The 21,106-nt window shown below is 42.4% G+C and overlaps 1 protein-coding gene across 2 annotated transcripts in view; it reads left to right on the top strand.

The window, feature by feature from the left end:
- The window catches only part of Sema2a (Semaphorin 2a), a 187,241-nt gene extending 166,394 nt beyond the window's left edge, over positions 1-20,847 (top strand). For both annotated transcript variants that reach the window (XM_085488440.1, XM_029307370.2), the window contains 8 exons: positions 5,078-5,140; positions 6,173-6,280; positions 7,657-7,927; positions 11,848-12,078; positions 12,365-12,778; positions 12,907-13,183; positions 13,650-14,097; positions 14,979-20,847. In XM_085488440.1, the coding sequence (XP_085344566.1) occupies positions 5,078-5,140; positions 6,173-6,280; positions 7,657-7,927; positions 11,848-12,078; positions 12,365-12,778; positions 12,907-13,183; positions 13,650-14,097; positions 14,979-15,053 (1,887 nt within the window). In that variant the 3' untranslated portion in view covers positions 15,054-20,847. The remainder of the gene's footprint in view (positions 1-5,077; positions 5,141-6,172; positions 6,281-7,656; positions 7,928-11,847; positions 12,079-12,364; positions 12,779-12,906; positions 13,184-13,649; positions 14,098-14,978) is intronic.
- Positions 20,848-21,106: the final 259 nt, after the last annotated feature.

Genomic DNA, 21,106 nt, shown 5'->3' with positions numbered 1-21,106 from the left:
CGGTGCCGATCGACAACGAAAGGCACTTTTCGTCCTGCTGAAATGTCAGGCCAGTTCGCGAAAATTTTATGCGTAACAAAGGTTACCACCTGACACGACTACGAATCAAGAATGGAGACATCGCACGGCGTGAAAGAGACAATATAATGCCCTTGGTCGATATTTATATATCGTACGTCATTTCTTCATGAATTTATCACGAGTGTATTCACTCTTCGTATATCCCACTCACGTTCTGACCGTATCGTTGAAATTTCCTTCTATACCATCCCATCGTAAAATATATCAGTTAAATGGAAAGATCGGACAAAGGGAAAAATTTGATATAAAAAAAAAAAATTCAATTTTCTTTTTCTTTTTTCTTCTTGTAAATTATTTGATTCAAAAATGTTATAAGAGATATTAGCTCTTCCTCCTCCGACACCGGGACAGTATACTCGGCACGTGATCAGGAGAGTCTGAAGGGATCTCGTCTCTTAACGGTCCAATGCCCGGTATTACTATTTGATGAGATAAAAAGCGCCGCGGTGGCCTGGACTCGTGAATTTTTAAAGGAGCCTCGCAGGTACCGTTACGTTCCCGAGTTTCCGAGGTTAGGGGGTGTCGATACCCTGGGGGGGATGCCACAGTAGTCTTCTGCCTTTAATATTTTAGCACGGTAAATTATACCTTTTCCTTGCATACACTGATCTTCCACTTTCTCCATCTCGTCGTCCTTCCTCAGACCTTCCGCCGACGTTGGTAAGAACGTTGATCCGCGTGAATGTTTTTTCTATTTGCTCTCGGAAAGAAAGTATTCCTAAATATGTATGTGCGGGGTGTGCTTCCTTTTATTATTTAAAAAAGCGAAAACAGTTTTTTCCAGACTCACACGCTCTCGCACATTTAAGCGAAAAATGCGCGGGATGCTTTTTTTCGTTGAAGTAAATTGAGAAGATTAAATTAATGATCCACACATAAAATCTCGAAGCGAGTCATTTTTCGAGATAATTACAATCCGTTTGCGTGTCTCCAGTGCTACATTCATAATCAGCGAAATTATCCGTGAAAGCAACAAGCTGAAAAGGCGAAAATCAGCGACGGCGACAAAGACTGAGACGCGGATGTTACGGTCTACCTTCGTTTCAAGGAAACTAATCACCCGCAAGCCGCTTTTGGCGTGCTGGCGGAAATGCATACACTTGCACACAGGAATTTTCACCGCGCACGAGTCGCGACGATGATTAAACCCAGAGCGGTATAAAGAAAAAGAAGGACGAAAATGGGTGGGCGAAGGAGCGAATTCGCGAGCAATGATGACATTTCTCTCGTAGTATCATTACCTTTTAACCATGAATTTAATCAACCCGATCCGAATACTGAAAATCCTCGAGTTATTTAACTGCACACAAAATCAGCGATTCACGAGTCTTTGATGGAAGAAATGTGACATTTCTCCATTGATGTGGATTCAACGTCTGTAAATAAAAATTGAACGCATTTAAATTGGAACGTAAATACGATTCGCGTTCCTGTTTGAAATATTATCTTTTAAGGCTTTGCTTTTTTTCAATTGATTTTTTAATTTTCTACGAGCAACGAAATTTTGACATTCTTGTAATCTTCGATTCAAATAATGAAAAACTGAAAATATGAGAGAAGAGAATGCGTGAAATTTTTAAACTGTTGCGAAAATGAGGAAGGAGAGGGAGGAATCCGCGCGACAACCAGATTCCTGAAGTTTAGAGTAGGACATCGGTGACATGACGGGAGATATTTCTATTTAATAGTCGGCGTATCACGCCGGTAATGGAAGTCGAGGCGTTTGCATGCTGGGAGACACGCTGGTGCTATAAAGTTAATGGCATCGTAGGTAGCGCGATAAAATGATGCATCGCGGTTTGACGATAATATTACTGTCGACAGCTGCACCTATCCGCTCGAACTCGCGGGAGAATATACATATGTTTTTTTCTTCTTCTTTCGAACAATTTCTCGATATTTTTCATTTGATTTAAAATCACTTCGACTTTTAATTGCATTAACTTTTCAAATAATATCTACGGCATTTTATTAACTCGTTTAGATGGAATTATTAGATTTATTTCATTTGACAAATATAGATAAAAATTTAAAAAAGATGAGAATTATTGTATATAAAATCAAAAATTTTACTGTAAGAATTATATTTTGAGTTAAATTAATTACCGATTAATTTAACTCAAAATTTAATCGAAATTCTCGGATAAGATTTAATAGCTCGAATTGTGTTTTATAATTTTATCTCTGCTGACGAACGTTGAGCTAGTGATATCGTCAGTTCTACTTAATTAAAAGCGAACGCGCGTATAAAACCCACGTGCCCGAAATCATAATCCTTTATGGTCTCAGGTTTGCAATTGCGGCGTTACACGTTTGAATGTTGATGTCTTCGTGTATTACGTAGGGAAAACGCGGCGTGTTATATTAGCGGCGCGAATCGTAGAAAAGCTCTCCATCCTTTCGTCTCTTCTCGTCTCTTTCGCGAAGATTCTCCATCCGCCGAGCCTCCTCTTCCGTTACTTTCTCACCGTCTTCGCGCTCCTATCTCCGTTCCGGGTTCATGACCGGATTGTAATGATTAGTATAACGAGAGGAGATCCACGTCGGAGCTTACGGGTAAGCGCGGATACCGGGAATTGCTCCGCTTTTAATTACCGCCAAGCTGCCGGCTATGTATACCGAGCTCTTAATGCACCCGCAGTGCTTAACGAGTAATACATCGTTATCAATACCCGCGCGGACAGAAAGGGCTCGGATCGTTAAACGATTTTAACGGAGGTGGAATCTCGCGCGGAACCAATCGCGAACCTTTTCAGGCGAATAGTCGGCGACAGACGACAAAATAGTTGTCGAATAGAGACCGGTAAGCTCTCTGTATTTCTCGCTAAATTAAGGAGAATAACTCAGGCGCGAGTCAGACTGACTAAGCGAATAGTTCGATTATCGTCGAGAACGATTGTTTCGTATAGCGCACACGCGCTCATCGAAAACTCTCCGCGAGTCGAAGTTACGAATCGCGGTCGCAAGCTCGCTATACTTGCGTACAGTAGACTACGGTGCACTGTTTGTAAATGGATTATGTTTATATAATAGGCCACTCCAAGCTCAAGTTCCAAATATCGTGACCGTATATGCATAGATATATACATATACCGTATGCGCAAATCACTGTATCCTCGTTCGTCGCGTATCCACTTCAATCAGCGTCCCCTGGATTCCCGCCAATGTACATTCTGTCCGACAAATTGCGCGCGGGATGTGACTTTCCGACCTCGACTAGAATCGTATACGACTAGAAACAATATTGTATATTTATCCGCAATGCGGGGAAGTTTAGTGCGTTACCAGTTGGCGCCGGAGTATGCGGAGTTCATTCGCTTTGGAATGTAAATTCACAAACGATGCTGTACGTACGATCGATATACGTTCACTCGATTTCGCTGTATAGCGATCGCGCGAGAAGAGTGTTTCTCGAACGGGAGCTTTGAATCGCACATAGATATAATTCGTTTGTACCGCCGAAACCGCTATGATTTAACGTCCTCTTTTTCGTCCGCTCTCGATATGGCTGGTCCAGAGAAAGAGATAGAGAGAGAGAGAGAGAGAGCGCTCGCGCCGCGATTCTTTCGATAATTTATTGGTCGTACATCAACGTCGGAGAGAACGCTGTTTCGGCTCGCCCTTACATTCGGCCCGGGACAATGTCGAAGATCGACGTAGTTTCTGGCGGTGACACTCGCGGGAACGCGTCCGCAGGAGATCGATCGTTAAGTCCGACGCGTTTCGGACGATTGACCGTGCAAACGAATCACTTTCTACGGATCCCGTGGTCGTATTTATCAACGTACACACAAAGTGCACACCGAACGAGGTGGTTAGGTCGGTCAACATGAGTCTAGACGCGTGAGAATCGTTCACGTTTATGAAACTAATTTTATCTAAAGTTATAATAAAAGTTTTGGCTCGTATGAATTCAATAAATTGATAAAAGAAAGGCCAACTAAAACGAGCTACCTTATAATTTAGGATGTCAAACCAAATTGATTATTACGAATAGAAATACATCAAACAAGTGATTGCAACTGTATACGTTTCGACTGTCTTTCTCAATACATTAAATTTTACAATTGATGCATAATACATCAAAAACATTTGAAAACGAAGATTGAAAGATTAAAACATCTATGTCTAAAAGTATATGTCAACTGGCATATTGATCATTAGTCTATGTTGTCTAAAATGTTTTGCAATGTTACAAATATATAATTAATAATTATTAGGACCATGTTCCAAAGAAAGAACAAATTGTCAGTTCAAATTTCTCGTTAGTAAGCGAAAAGTGTAGTAGTCCGATTTCTTTAAAAGTCAATCTTTTAAAATTACTATTGATGTGCTCTGAATGTTTATACTAAAATACCTTTTTCGAATTTCCAAAAGAATAATTATAACAAACTTACATGCGTCGAATTTTCCTTCATATTTATTGTTATATTTAACTTCGTCGCGTTCTTAGTCTTAGTTATGTTGATGTTTAATTTTATCTAAACGTTTCTCTTCAACGCGAAAATATTGCGTTATATTCGTGTATGATCATCATGTCGGTGCGACCATGAAACTACGTTATTTTCACTCTCTCGCGTGAATATTCTTTTCTCCAAAATCCTGAATACTGACCTTATTCGCGTTTTTGTGGCGCTTTTCTGATTGCGTTACGAGTGCCAGCTGCGGCACAACATTCTGAGTTTGCAAAATGTGAAGTATGCACTTATGACGCCTCTCGTATAAGGTCGGGCGTGTCGAGTGGTCTGTCATAAGAAATGGGCACTTGCCAAGCGGCACACTTTCCCTGAAAGACGTATAATTATCGCACGTTGCTCGAGAGAAATGCTTATTCTCTTTTAACGTGAAATATTCGGGACATGGTAAAGTCGCAGAAAATATTAAACATGCATATATGTGTGCGCAATAGCATTCTTGAATTTTTTTACCAATAACTTTGTTGGCAATTGAGTTTATTCGCGCAATTTAATTTCATGTTTTTTTTTCTTTGTTGCAGAGAGATGCCCTGAATCTGGAACCCAGCAACGTGGCAAATTGTGTGTCCAAAGGCAAATCGGAGGTATGTTTTTTTTTGTTTTTTTTTTTTTTTTTTTTTATACGGTTTGGTTTCGCACTGCGCGCCGTCTTTGAAGAGAATTTTAATTCCGGTACTAGGGTATGAGAAGGGAAAAAGGGGAAAGAGGGGCAAACTGGCCCGAGCGTGTCACGAAACGAGAAAGAATTGTGATTGCAGAAAAAGACGTCGAACGCGCGTAATGTCGAGGAGAAAAAGAATCGCAACCTTCTGACATTCTGAAATAAAAGGACTAGTTTCTTTGACGGCGTGCAAAGGCGAAACAAAAGACGCGAGCTTGCTCTTTAATAGACATTGCGGTGTCGCGAATCTGAGAGGAGAACGGTATCTCGTTTGTATCTTTAACACGAAAAGGTATTACCGCGACGCTTCGTCTCTCGCACGAATAATCTGCAATGCTGTAATTTCTGAATTAACGTACAGGTATTCCACAAAGAGTTGTATTAAAATCGTCTAATCAGATAGAAGTGCATATTATCGCGGCATAAATATCGCGTAATAAAACGATAGAAAAGTTACGAGCTGTCTCTCTCTCAAATCACCGTAATTCCATTTGCGCTCGTATCTCGCGGTCGAAAATTCGTACTAACCGCGAAACGTTTAATCCCCTCTGCGTGTTCATTTTTATTCGTACTTCGAAATCCCGGCCCGCACGGTGATAAAACGCGGGCACGATCGCGTTCCGCCTCATAGACGCGCGTACGCTTATCACGGCTTCATTCGTATGCATCGTGTACGCGTCGTCGTTGAGGTGTAAGGTCCACGCAAATATTCCCTACGTGACGACAAAGCCAATTCATTTCCCGCCGATTCGCCGCGAAATACGCGCGCGACGTGATCGACCGCGACGGCGGAAACTCGCGGCTTGCTCTTTCGCTTTTCCCGCTTTTCCGAAAAGTCCGAACAGAGAGAGGAGAGAGCAAGCATATTGAACTCTCTCTCCGCGAACTATCTTCTCCGACACGCACGTCGTACCGTCGAATTTAATTTTCTTCTCTCTACCTTTTTCCTCCCCAGCACTTCGACTGCCGGAACCATATAAGAGTGATACAACCGATGGGAGATGGCAATCGGCTTTACATGTGCGGCACGAACGCACACGCGCCCAAGGATTGGGTGATATATGTAAGTTTCCACCTTTTTATTTATCTTTAAAGAATTATTCTATTTTAATTTTTGATCGAATACGTTAAATGGATTAAAATTGTCGAATTATCTATATATTTATTTATTTCATACATGTATGTCACTAAAATTTTCAATTTCAATATACGAAAAATTATTTTTATCTTTCCAATGGCTGGATGTCGAAACAAATATTGCATTGTTTTCTCACAATGTTACTCGATTTTTTGTTATATCTTATGAATTCCGAATGCATACTAAACAAATGCGTTAAATTTGATTTTATAATACGTTTGCGACTGGATTGTGTGACTGGATTGGAAAGGTCCGAAAAAAATACGCACGTATACGTTTAAACATGCGCTGTCATTTGTTTATCGAAAATTGAAAATGTAAAATGATGTTAAATGCATTCCCAACTTCTCTTAAAACGTATTACGAATTCAGCGCGATGTGCGCAACGCGCACGCCGATTTATGCTACTTTACGCTTAATTTAATTAATTAATAACAGAACACGACAAGGCATCTGAAAATAATATCGTTAATTAATTTTCGCGTTACGAATAAATTTCACCGCCACTCACGCATTCCTCTGTAATACGTTCCAATTTAATTCCCGTTGAAATATTTAAAGCCATAATGAATAATGCTATTATTGATAGAAATTTATATGCGCTATGGGCAATAGTAGAAATTCACGCGATATGATTTGCAAAATTGCGTGTATTAGAGCGTGTCAAAGTAATTGGAGTAGATGAATGAATCTTACGTTTAAATACCCGTATAACGACACGAAAAGACACACGCTTCGCCAAACGTTATGAGTCCCGAGTGTATCGTAACATCTCATAATAATAATATCCAGCCACTTACGTAAGCTGTTGCTCCAGATTACGACTACTAAATAAAGTTGGACTATCTCGAAACAATATTCGATATTAAACAAAAGTTGTAAATATAATATAAGATTAAATCTCTGAGATATAAATCTGGCCAGCTAATTGAAACGGTTTGAATTTTTTTCATTGAATATATATAGCGGTTGTTTCGTATGTTTGACATTTTAATTATGTTTGATTAGATTTGTCAACGATATTCTTTAATCGAATTTGTGTAAGCAATGTGCAATTACGATTTTTAGATTGACTATCACTAGTTTTTTTTTTTTTATCTATTTCAATAAAATTTAAATATCTATTTTTCTATATCGTTTTATTAACTGAACGCTCTATCTCTCATATTATATAACTTTATTATTCTTCGATAATTTAGAATGAAAAATTTTTGTACGCTATAATCCACTTCTTTAGTCTTTGTAATGTCTTATTGTTAGTGTTGCAAACTCATCTCGTTCCCCGAATGATCTTTTTCCAGAGCAATCTGACTCACTTACCGCGTCACGAGTTTGTTCCGGGGGTGGGAATGGCGATTGCCAAGTGCCCTTACGATCCTGCGGACAATTCGACGGCGGTTTGGGTCGAGAAGGGCAATCCTGGGGACTTGCCCGCTCTTTACTCGGGCACGAACGCCGAGTTCACCAAAGCCGATACCGTAATCTTCCGCACGGATCTCTACAATCTGACTACCGGTCGCAAGGCGTTCAGCTTCAAAAGAACGCTCAAGTACGATTCCAAGTGGCTCGACAGTAAGTATTCTTTATTAAACAATGCTATTATTAGAAGTAATACTTGAACTTTATAATGGGATATCTACCGATATTCTGTTATATCGAATTATTATAGAAGATATAATAACATTTAACGCGATTTGTTAATATATTATAACATTTTAGGGTTTTTGAAAAATATTCAGTCTCTAGTATCGTTTAAACTCTTCAATTATACATTTTTTAATTCGTCCTCGCCTCGTCGGTATTGATCGCAACTTTCGCTATATTAGAGATACTTAGATCCCCGCGCGTCATTATAAAGGAACCTTTGCTCGAAACTCAATAATTACGACGTGTCGGGGTAACAATGAAATTTCCATTAGGCTTAGAGAGTGTAGCATTAAGCGGGCAAAGGGAGATAGGCGGTTGGATCGGCTAAAAAGCGAAATAGGTTTTCCGCGAAGAAACCGAGCGGGAAGGGTGGGTGCTGTTTGGGAAATAGACGGAGAGTGCTTTGAAGTAGGACCCCGGACATCAGCCGCTTCGGGTCCAAATGGATGCGAATAAACTGCCCCGCCTATTTTCCGAGGGTATCGTTGCCCGTCTCGTCGACGACGCGGAGGACTCGCGCGAAAAGGCGACGGTGGGATGAAGGTACCGAAGTAGAGAAGACTCGAGGGTGCCGGATTCTCTCTTCCTCCCTTTCGCTTCACAAGCGGGGTAATAAAATAACATCCTGGCGCGATCTGCCTCGTCCTAAACGCTGCGCTCTCGACGAAGTACCCTCTTTCTCGTGAAGGGAGAGAAAGCGAGAGCCGACCGAAGAAGTTAAAGTTTTCCCGTCGTTTCGCCGGAAACCCTCTCCTCCCCAGTCCCGTGCGCAGGCCGAGCTTTAATCAGTTTTACCGGCTCCCTGATTCGTCGGCCGAGATTATTGCGATTCTCTCGATTTTTCGTTATCGGAGCGCGAACGTGAGGGACACGGCAGAAGCGGCTTGGCAAGGAAATTGGAAAATGTAGATTAGGACGTGCGTCGAATATAGACATACAATTCGACATGGAATTTAATAGCGTAACTCGCGGGAGGTAGGAGAGAGTAGAGCGCACTGATTTGCGATGATCAAGTGTAAATACAATCCGATTCGTTAGGTTCGTCAGCCGTGACGGGACACGAGCAATACGTCGAAAATTTAGTTACACATCCGTTTTAATATCAAAATTCAGCTCTATTCGGAACCTTCTACTGGCTACGTTTTAAAATGACGGTTGACAAAAAAATTCTGTTTCACGAATAATTTGTGTTTCGCATTGAATATTCTATCCATTCATTAGTTTATCGTACGTATCGAAAAAAAATATTGAAATTTTTCCTCGTATCACAATGTCCCATATATTAATCGTCTCGGCGGAAAATTGTTTTCTTTTTTTTTTTTTACCTCTCGACTCGGGGGCGAGAAAAGTAGCTTGCCCGGATGAAAGAGTTAATTTGAACTCCTCTCTTGTCGCACCGCAATCCTTTCCGTGGTGAGCATTCGCGCGCGACACACGGAATAATGGCGCGGGACGGCTGCTTTGTATTTCTCGAGAGGGGCCGCTTCCGCTTTTCCTCACTCCAGCGAAGCGTGCCGCCACTCGAGAGTTCGCTCTTTCAGCCGCCGTCTTCGTCGTCTTCGCCGTCGTCATCGAGTAGAGTAGTAGGGTCGCGGTAGGGCGAACGAATAACTTTGTCCCACTTTGTATCTTTCCGTCCTCTCTCTCTCTCTCTCTCTCTCTCTCTTTCTCCCGCGGGACGCATGATTAGCCATTTGTTTCGTCGTTTAATTTCGAGTCGTCGGAGCGCAGCCCTTTCGTTACGCATTCTCTGCTCTTCGCCGCCTGCTATTCCTCCGCCTTCGGGGTGGAACCTTCGGTTCAGACCCTACCGAAAGCGAGAGCGTCACCATCAAGGACCATTCTCCGCATCGAGTTTGTCTATTAACAGAGGCGTTGATTAAATGCGAGGCGAGAGTCTCGAAAGAGACGGATGAACTCCGCGCGCGCTTCTCGTAGTCTTCCTGACTCTTCCTCTTTCCTCTTCGCACGCAGTTTCTCTTTCTTGTATCTCTCAGCTCGGCGGCAAAGCGAGCGCAATGAAGACTGATGCGGTTCGTGGCGCGAGAGGTAAGGGAGACGAAGAAAAATAACGAGAAAATAAAAGTAGAACGCAATGGACTTCTTAACAAGCTCTGAATAACTAGCTGACGAACGTCTACTTTCACGGATCTTCCGCGCGTACGAAATGGCACTACGTCATTATCAATATTATCACTCACCCAACTTGCTACATTTAACTGGTCTTTAAAGTCGTTTTTCGAATCTATCGTAACGAAGCGCTCTCTTTTTCTTAAAATTATTATTATGACGAGTATATTTTGAAAGCTCAGATAGCGTCACATGTTACTCTTCATCAATGTCGAGATGCAAAATCGAAACTTATCACATTTTCTAGACGGTTCCGCGTTTCCTTGTTCCTCCGCTTCACACTGCCGATCTCTTGGCCTTGTCTCTCGACACATACCGTCTATACCGATATATCAAACTTCCGCTGTCGAAAGCGTCAGACAATCGATTTAATCGCTGAACCGTGAGAGAGATTGCGGCGGCCTCCAGTCGAACGCCGCCGCATAATGTAAAATTGACAAGAGAGCCCCACCGGCGGCAACGCGATTCGAACGCGGAAAAATTCGATTTCCTTCGCCATTTTCTCGCGTCACCGAGCTCTCCGACTTCGCGAGATAAACCAGTTTCCTCGGCACAACAAGCAATTACGCCAAGATTAAAGGACGGTTTACCGCAAGCTCGCACGAGGTAGATTGTATTTCGCCGTATCGGGCTGCATTTTTGTTGCGAATAAAAACGCGCATAATCGCCCGATTTAGCACGTCATTAACCAGAATTCGCTCATCGAAAATCGGCAAGACAATAAGTCGAGTTAATCCGTGATAAATTATTTCTAACGAACTCTCGAGCGAGATAAACCGCGTGATATTTCCCGAGTCGCTGGAGACTCTCGCCGTCTGTTGGCGAAGAAGAACTCGCACAAGTCGTTGCAAAGTTATTTCGGACTCTTTCTCGCGCAACTTATCTCATTTGAAGATGATACCGACGAACTTATAACTCGACTACGCGAGGCGCAATGATAAAGCCGATTCGACGATGTTTTACTCACTCTTTCTTCTCTCTCGCCGCAGTTTTTTTTTTTTTTTTTCAATCTCAGTTCTCGACATCGGTAAAGTGCGATTTAATTTTTTACTTTATTTTCCATGCGTTTGAAACGAAACGAGAATTTTGAGACTCATTATAAGATAATTTTGCGTTGCAAAATTATTCTTTCATCAAGTCCAGCTCCGCTTTAAATCGTCTTTATCAAGGAACGCAATTAAAGCGCATTGTTTCCAATCTAGTTCCGCTACGTGTTCCGTTTTTGCGCTTCCATTTGCTCCTAAAGCGGTTGCAAAATAATGTCGTTGCGCTACGAAATGCCTGCGGTTAAACGGAATTCGGGGAGATTGTTGTCCGCGCGCGTCTAGAGCGGAGTTTAAACACAGTTCTCCGGCGATGAAAGTTTTTATGCATATAGAACGAGCAAAGAGGATACCGTCTCGTCCGCAGCGAAATACTCGATTCGCGATTATTATTGCGCGCGATTATTGCGGAGTAGGTATCTACTCGCGGCAACTATCTGCTTTAGATGCAGTCATTTCGACGCGGATGAGAGAACGAGGTAAATGCTAACGGCTAGATTATACACGGATATATAAGCTCGCCGAAATATTCCATTGAACATTTCGCGATACGGAATATCGTCGTTCAGCGAAAAAAAATTCTATGTCGAGGAAACGCGAATAGAAATAAATTACATTTAAAAAGTAAATTAAAAACGATAGCATTAATGGGTGTCCCGTCTATCTTTTCAGAGCCCAATTTCGTAGGCTCGTACGACATTGGCAGTCACGTATTTTTCTTTTTCCGCGAGACCGCGGTCGAATACATAAATTGCGGCAAAAGTGTGTACTCCCGCGTGGCGAGAGTCTGCAAGAGGGACACTGGCGGTAAAAATATACTCGCGCAAAATTGGGCGACGTATCTCAAGGCCAGGTTGAACTGCTCGATACCCGGCGAGTTCCCGTTTTATTTCAACGAGATACGTGAGTATCAGGCGTATTGTGTGTGAAACATATTTTCGCACAGCTGTGTGTGTGTGTGTATATTATTTTACATTATAGCATAATTTACATTTACTTCTGCGTTGCCATGTTCAGAATTTAATTTTGCTTTTAGAGATGATACGATATTTTTATTATTATTATAAATATATCAATATGGAGTTATATAAATTTTTAAATTAATTTAATGTTCTCACACACACACACACACAGCTTGTGGCTGTTATAATGTCTATATAATTTACGTTGCTGCATTTTCGCCATTCAGAGAGCATTTACAAGGTGCCGGGTGATGACACGCATTTCTACGGCACCTTCACCACATCGACGAACGGATTAATGGGCTCCGCGATATGTTCCTTTCACATTGACGCCATTCAGGAGGCTTTCCGCGGAAAGTTCAAGGAACAGGCAACCAGTAGCAGCGCGTGGCTACCGGTTCTGTCCAACAAAGTTCCGGAACCTCGTCCGGGCCAATGCGTCAACGACACGGAAACGTTGCCGGACACAGTTTTGAATTTCATAAGGTCCCATCCTCTAATGGATTCGGCGATCTCGCACGAGAACGAGAAGCCGGTCTTTTACAAGCGGGATGTCATGCTCACGCGACTGGTTGTTGATAAGCTGCGCATTGACTTCGTGGGCATCGACCTGGATTATACCGTCTATTACGCTGGCTCCAGTAAGCAATCGTCTTGTTATATCTATATCTTGTTATCTGCGCTATAAACACGCAGATCGCGATTTGTATTTTCCTCCGATACGAAAATGCGATAAAAAAGCGAACGTGTTCTTCGTTGCATTTTGCAGGCGACGGTCGTGTTCACAAGGTTGTGCAGTGGCTCGATGCGAACGGCGAATCCCAGTCGATCTTGCTGGACGTTTTCGATGTCACGCCGGGCGAACCGATACAGGCGATGGAGATCTCGAAGGAGCATAAGGCTCTTTACGTAGCGTCGGATCATCGGATAAAGCAAATTGATCTGGTAATGTGCACCCGACGATACGACAATTGCCTGCGATGCGTTCACGATCCGTACTGCGGATGGGATAAGGATACAAATACGTGCAAACCCTACGAACCTGGGTGAGTATTTTGTCTCTTCGTAAGCGTGACTTGATTTGAAAATCATAAATACACAGAGCTGATTCGTCTTATAATATTTGTTATAATGATTTTACGCATTTTTGCATATATGAAAATATTACGAAAATATAAAGAATTGAGCATAATATCAATTTCCATCATAATTTAATTGCTCAATTATAAATTATGACATACACGTGTTTCGAAACAGAAATATTCGCACCGATTTTATACGCATCGTGTATTTCGGTTACCGCAGATTCATTTTCCTCGGTGAAACGAAATACTTTTACGAAAAAAATTAAAAAAAAAAAGAATTTGTGCGGCTGGACGAATTAAAAATTCAATTTCACGGAATATTTCGAAATAAAATTATAGGAAAACCGTATAAATAAATATTCGAGATTACATATTTACGAAAAAAAAAATTGCCGCGCGTGACGTGACTTTTGACTTTTCCGCGTAGGCTTCTTCAGGATGTATCGAACAGCACAGCCGACGTTTGCGACAGCAGCGTCGGCAAACGGAAGTTGGTTGTCACGTGGGGCCAGTCGGTGCATCTGGGTTGTTTCGTAAAAATGCCGGAAGTGCTGGCGAATCAAGAGGTACGGTGGTACCATTATAGCAAAGAAAAGGGCAGGTATCAGATCGCGTACAAGTACGGCGCCGGCGGCGACAAGTTCATCGAGACCTCGGAGAAGGGTCTGGTGATTGTCGGCGTGAACGAGCAGGACGCCGGCAGGTACGACTGCTGGCTCGGCGGTGCCCTCCTGTGCTCGTACAACATCACCGTGGACGCGCACAGATGTTCCGCCCCCGCCAAGTCCAACGACTATCAGAAGATCTATTCGGACTGGTGTCACGAATTTGAAAAGTACAAGTCGGCGATGAAGAGCTGGGAGAGAAAGCAGGCGGTAAGTCGATTTTACATGTCACATTTTTTCTTCCTTCCCTTGGACAGTTTATAGCCAATATATTTCTTCGGACACACACACACACACACACACACACACACACACACACACACACACACACACACACACACACCGGGAGTATTTTTAACTGCGAGCGAAATTACGTTGCTGTATCTCAGATTTATTATCATCACCGTCCGTCATATATAGAATCATCATAAATCGTTAAACCATTCAAAATTTGCATTGCAAAGTGACATATAATTCAGAGAATTCTCTCTCTCTCTTTCTCTCTTTCTATATATGTATATATATATATATATATAAAATATATTTAGTTATCTTTATATGCATCGGTATCTCGGAGAGCGGAAATTAAATATTTATCATCAAAATTGCGCGATGCGAGGTAGAGAGAGTTTATTGTGGGAAAATACCCCTACGGGCGTATATCCATAAATCGATAATATATATCGATAAATTTAATTGCACTGTTGATAGGGACAAATGAGAATTATTCTGTGATCATTTAAAATCGTTTGTACCGTTTTACGCATTATGCAATGACAACTCTTACGTGTTATCGAAATCAATTTAATTTACACGACAAAATTATTAATATATATCTAACTCGGTTTACATCCGTTCATTTCATATCAAGATGATCATTATCACTTGGTCCAACATCATAATAATTAATACCTTTGTACTTGAAAATATATTATAATCACTCATTATAATAATCGTCTTACGATCAGCTGATTAGTGACAGCAAATTGACACATAGTTTTGAACACGTGACACGATACTTTCGGTATCGGACGCGCCAAAGATTGGAATCGCATCTTTTTTCATAGCATCGTTCGCACTTTTTGTTACAGCAATGCGCTTCGAGACAAAACGACAGCAATCAGAATCTACATACGAACGAGGTGTACGGCACGCCCCTCGTCTGATGGAGCCGATCGTTGGGTCCCTCGTCGAGCCGAGATCACGATGACGCCATGATACGCATAAGCGTCCCGCCGAGAAATCGCGGCTGGACCACGACCGGCTGGACGAGTCTGATCTTCCTGCTGGCCGGTCACGTCACCGCGCTCGGCCCGCTGGTCACCCGGGGTCTCTCAAGCGTCTGAGACCGTTCCGCGGCTTCGTGAACTGTGTGAGAGAGGTGAGAGGACTGAAATCTGGTGAGTGCGAAATAATAATAAAAAAAAAAGAACGTACGCGCGATCGATCCGTCGTGCATATTGATACTATTACGTGCCACTGTGCCCGAGATTGCGTCTCGTCGCGCTGCCGATCGCGAGTGATCGTCGACGACACTTCATTGGGCGGTCGGAATATCAGAGATACTCCAGTTTCGTTCTGGTCGCGCATCCCGCTTTCCATTTACGTATGTTTTGTACTCACTTCACGCTGTAAATAGACGTGTCGCGCGAAAGAGACCGGACGCTGACGCAGCGAGTGTGTTCTCGGCGAGGACGACGGATATAATGATGCTCGCGAAATGTCGTCAAATAGTGAAACGATTCTTGGCTCGTAAATTCCAATAGGGATGGTGTATATTCGCGGATAAAATCCAGGTTCTCGAAGGCTGGAGACTCAGTGCGGAAACTGTACGGAGAAACGCTTGCTTTCATTTCCCCAGATTTTTAATTAATTTGCGAGACGGCGATGAATTATGTGTACATACGATATCGGAGTCTCGAAAGACGTCATGTTGATCGCGATATCACCGTAATGAGATATTGATTATCAATAGAACCGTCGAGATTGAGCGGTGCGTCGAAGAATAGAAGAAACGTGTTCTCCTGCAGTTTTTCGCATCTGTAATAAAAAATGGCAGAAATGAGAGACGGCGGAAGGTATAGTTGTTTGTTCTCTTGACGACGAGAGAGCATCGATAGGACAACATCGGCCGTTTCAGCCTGAGAAAAGGTGGAAACATCGCGTCAAGAGAAAGAGAAAAAAAATGAAAAACATGACCAACGGCGCGTTTACGACGTCACGCAGGTTACATATGAGATTATTATCGACTTTAGAGACCTTCGTGCGAGTTGAGCTGTACTCGCGCGACGCTGGTTAGCTTTCCATATCACGTTCGCCACTTTTGCGGCGCGCACACGCCTATTTTCTACTCTTGCACACCCTCCCTTCGCATACTCTTCCTTTCTTTCGCCCTTTCTCTTTTCGTATATCGCATCTCGACAATCGCGCGAACCTCTATACCGCCTTAGTTATCTTTTGTTTGCCGGAACTTTCGTGCGCCGTTCCAATCATCATCATTATTCTTCGCGTACCCACCTGAGAGACACATGGTGAAACGACCGCGCGATGACACCGCGTTTTTACGCCCGCGCGCGCGTATATTGTGTCGACGAAGGCGCACAACACGTGTTGGTGTCGTGCGGAAACGTCAAAAAATCGTTGCGCTCCAGTTCGCGAGGAACCGCCTCGAGTATCTCTCGTCGTCATCGTCGAGAATATCCCTCCTTCAACCAAGGTGCTACGCGGATATATTTTTCGTTTCCGCAGAGAAAATCGGTAAGACCTACGTGGTCTCGGACTCGCATACCTACATACATTTTCCGTCTCATTTTCATCCCATTACACTTATTCCCCGATCGACACGCGTACGAAAAGAAAAAACCGCGTCACGCATCCAACGATTGCGCGTTATGCACTGTACATAATATATCGGATTCCAAAAGTCACGTGTACACACTTTCCTTAGGTAAGTCTAATATTAGCGTAGAATATACATGTTTGCTTATTAGTTTTCGATGAAACACACGGCCACGGATCTCTCGTTGCATCCTGCAACGATATCGGTGGCACAAACAATCGCCACCAGAAGTAAACGCGGTGCTGGGGCACACATCGAGAGCGAGCGATCGTTTCGACGCGACTTCCGGACTCAACGCTGCGAGTCGTCGAACTGTCGGGTCGCCCGTGCGTTTCTAACGTGTTCTTTTTACACTACGCAGGAATAGATTGCGACAGAATCGAGTTCGCGACGTGGAGTCCATGAAATTTGCTTCCCGAAATCAATCTGGAGTTTTAAATTGTTAAATTTGATTCGCGTCTTGGGATGTTAATACGATTATATTATTCGATTTTCCTTGCTTTTATCGCGTCGTCGCTGATTTTCGGTACGCTCTTATTTTCAACGCCCGGAAACTCTCTCTTCGAATTATGGATTACGGATAACGGGAGTGTGTTTTTGACTTTGTAATTCTCCTGTATATAGATATAATAACGTTATATTTTTATAAAAAAAAAAAAGAAAAAAGAAAACGATCTTGCCGAGAAAGACTCATTGCGAAAAGTAACGACACGTTTTTCATTAGTATTCGTACACTCAATCAAGTGGACTGATCATAAAAATAAAATTTAAAAAAAATAACAAAACAAACCGTTTCAGGATAACGAATATTTTTCGAATCTCGATACACAGACACATACACGCGCGAAAACCGACGGGGAATTCAATTTTGTCGCGTTCCATCGCTAATTTCAATGCCGCATATATGCATACGTCCTCGTTTAGTAATCGTCCATGAAAATATGACGCAGGCTCACATTCACTAGTAGTGAAATTAGCGTTCGTGTTAGCGTCCGTCCGAACTTTTCCTCGGAGATCAACACATATACATTTTGTAATCAATATGCGACAACAAAAGCGTCTATCGGTGCTCATTTGGCGCGGTTTGTCGAACGATCGACGTATCGAGAGAGAGCACCCAGCCAGCCATAATCACCATTTATACATACACACGTATAGGCTATTATAAAGAATTGTAGGAGAGGTCATGACGCCTCTCTCTGTACACACATACACATATACACAGATTTTCGGTTCTCTGAAAAGCCATCGGTGATAGTTTCGCTCTTATTCTTAAGTTTGTACATAGACATTTTTTATTATCGTAATAATTCACGCAGCATCTTCGATATAAGGAGATGCTCGATCGAGCCTGGATGCGCGCGCGACTGTTATTAAACTTCTGTACAGAAATTGTCGCAGTCGACGATTTACATATACTTTTTGTACCTATAAGGCTCAACCTATACGCGAGAATACGCGGCGAGGGACTCCGATTTTGAAGGAAATATAAATCCTCGTAGAGGAAAATGTTAGAGATTGTGAGACTAATCGGGAGTTATACACACCTAAACGAGAGACCTTGACGAGAGTCGTAAGAGTAACACAATAATCGGTAATCTAATCCTCGAGTATGTACTTATTATGAGCTTCAACAAGTATTGAATAGTATTACGATATAAGAGTTAAGGCTATACGCACGTTAAGGGTAAAATCGAGAGAGATGTCGCGCGCGGATCGACGAGGGTTCATTTTTCGGGAAAAATTCCCCGAAAACGCAATCTTCGTCGATCCGCTCGGTCCTATACTCGTACCTACAAATCATCCTCAAATTTCTCCAGTCATCAATCGACGTCCCGGACCGTACCGGATAAGACGCGCCTGGATATAGAGAGCGAAAGAGAGAAAAAAGGAGCGATAGAAAGAGTGCTAGGATATACGTGCGTGCGCGAATGCGTGTGTGAGTGTAAATCGCGTGATGTGTCACGGATTGATACGTAAAGAATAGTAACTTACCTATCGTGTATCTAAAGAAAGTTATAAAAAGAGTAAAAGCAAACTTAATATTACGATAGAATAGTAAAGTACACGAACTTTGGCTAAGAGCGTCCTCGTGCAGTCCTTACTGGCCACGTCATGTCAGCCGCGTGTTTATAGTAACGCAAGGAGAAATCGTATCGACCCTAGAATATGGTGTACTCTCTCTCCTCTCCGTCTTGCGAGAGAGCCGACAAGGTGTTCGTCTGCGAGTGCACGAGGACGCGCTTCGGGTTGGAGTAGGCGTGATCACGGAAAGCAATCTAAGTTGAATCTAAAGTTGTTAGATATATTATTTGTAAGAATTACTGTATGTTGCGCGTGGAGATGCGATTGATGCGGCGGGATATCGCGAGCGGAAATCATCGATTCTGGCGAGTAATCAAGCCCGTCCGGCGGTCATCGGAGCAAATTTTGTCGCTTCTTTGCGGAGACACGCGCGAGCTCGAAACGTACTTCAACGACAAAAAAAAAAGAAAAAAAGAAAAGAATACACATCGCGTCTGCGAAATCCCAGTCGATTATCCCGCAACGTCGACCGCGAAGGCGAGATAGATTATAGCTCGGTTTAATGTATGCGATGCGAGACGATTTTGGGTAACGCAAGATGATAGTTACTCGAGTAAGGGGACGAAAAGGGGGGTGGGGCGGGGGAGGAAGAGACGCCCTAACTGAATAATTAGTTACGACGACATACTACTACGATACAGAGAATTGGAAGTGGAGGATAGCCGATAACGATTTATTAAGATATATCACTAGGACTAGCCGACGACTGTTAGGTTTCGCGAGTGGTTTCGGAAGCGTAGACTTATTTCTCGGGAGGGGGTGAGGTATATATATATGTGTATATATATATATATATATATAGGTATATACATATATATGGACCGGGGAAAGGATTCGCCGTGTACTTTTTACCTTTTTTTTACCGCGAAGATTACGAAAGAGCGGGAAAATGTGATCCGTTTGACCGATTTCCTTTCAATTTCCCCGCCTTTTTTTTTTCCGCTCTCGTGTCATCTCGGCGCCGTTTTTCTCCCGCGACTATTCTTTTTTTTTCCTTTTTAATTCACTCCCCTCCCCCCTTTTTTTACAATATATCTTGCCTTAAAGCAGAAAATTGGAGCAAACTCGCGTTCGCGCGAGATTAATAGTCCATTCGTATCGTGGAAAACTCATCCTTCATCATCGCCATATTTTTCTCCGTCTTTTCGGTTTCGCTTCTTTTTTGCATTCTGCTCGTTCCTGTCGACAGCAGAGCGATCAAGGGTGGAAATTAGGGACGGGCGGTAGCGCGCCGTGAGTCGTTTTCAAGCTCGTAGAAGCCGATATGCCGCTTACGGGAATTCAATTTAGTACCGTACGGAATAAGGGACGTGGGATCCTCTGCATCGCTCGAGGTACATAACGCCGCCGTAGGGGCGTGCATCGGCAGTTTTGTTTATGGAACGTACTCGTGAATATCGATCTTCCTCGAAGCGCCCCGCCAAACCGTTGTGTTTGTTCGCGCCAGGCGATATGTTTATCGATTAAATTAATTCGGCCACACATATGTATATGCCGCGCACCTTGCGCCTGTGTCGAACAAAAATACAGTTCTCTCTGTGCTCTATGATTTTTCGAAAAACTGCGAATCATGCATAAGAAATCACAAGCCTCATCTTTATGTAACAGAAATTAATTTTTATGTAAAAAAAAATCATTTTTTTTTTATTGTGTTTACAAGAAAGTGTTTCACAAATATTTGTAATAATTGGACCTCATAATGAATACGAAATGTGCGTTGAATATGTTGACTAAATGCGTTTAATCTGTACTGCATACAGATATATTTGGCGATTATACGATCGATCGATTCACGGTACGCACCGCCTAAAAAAATTCAGACTTATTGACACGTACGTGCGATTATCATCGTTAATAAACACGACCGTAGATAATTTTTAGTTCAAAGAATTTCGTACGATAAGAGACCCTTTTAGATATTCACCTATTACCTAAACATCCAATCGCTATTTTTATCAAAAAAAAACATGTTAAAAATCTTTAATAGTTATCCATTGTTCACTATTGCTATAATAAAGTTTTGCTTTAATAAATGATTGATTCGTATGCTATTCATTTTATTCCACATCCTCCAAATCCTCCCACAAATAGAACCAAGTACAAAAAAAAGAAGCCACTAATGAGCTTGTTCAGCCTAGCCTTCGAGGATCGCGTTTGACAGAAGAAGAAAGAAAAGGATTCCAGAAGTCAAGGTAAGTCTAACAAAAATGTCTAGCAACGATGTCACTCGCAAACAACAACTGATTTCGAATATACTTTCGGAGAAAGACGCGAAATTCGCGACTCGTGACTCAC

This window comes from Nylanderia fulva, unplaced genomic scaffold (genome assembly GCF_048542155.1).
Source record: "Nylanderia fulva isolate GAGA-0341 unplaced genomic scaffold, ASM4854215v1 Scaffold7, whole genome shotgun sequence".
NCBI lineage: Eukaryota > Metazoa > Arthropoda > Insecta > Hymenoptera > Formicidae > Nylanderia > Nylanderia fulva.
Note: the sequence above shows the minus strand (reverse complement) of the source record. Positions and strands in the feature narration are given on the sequence as shown.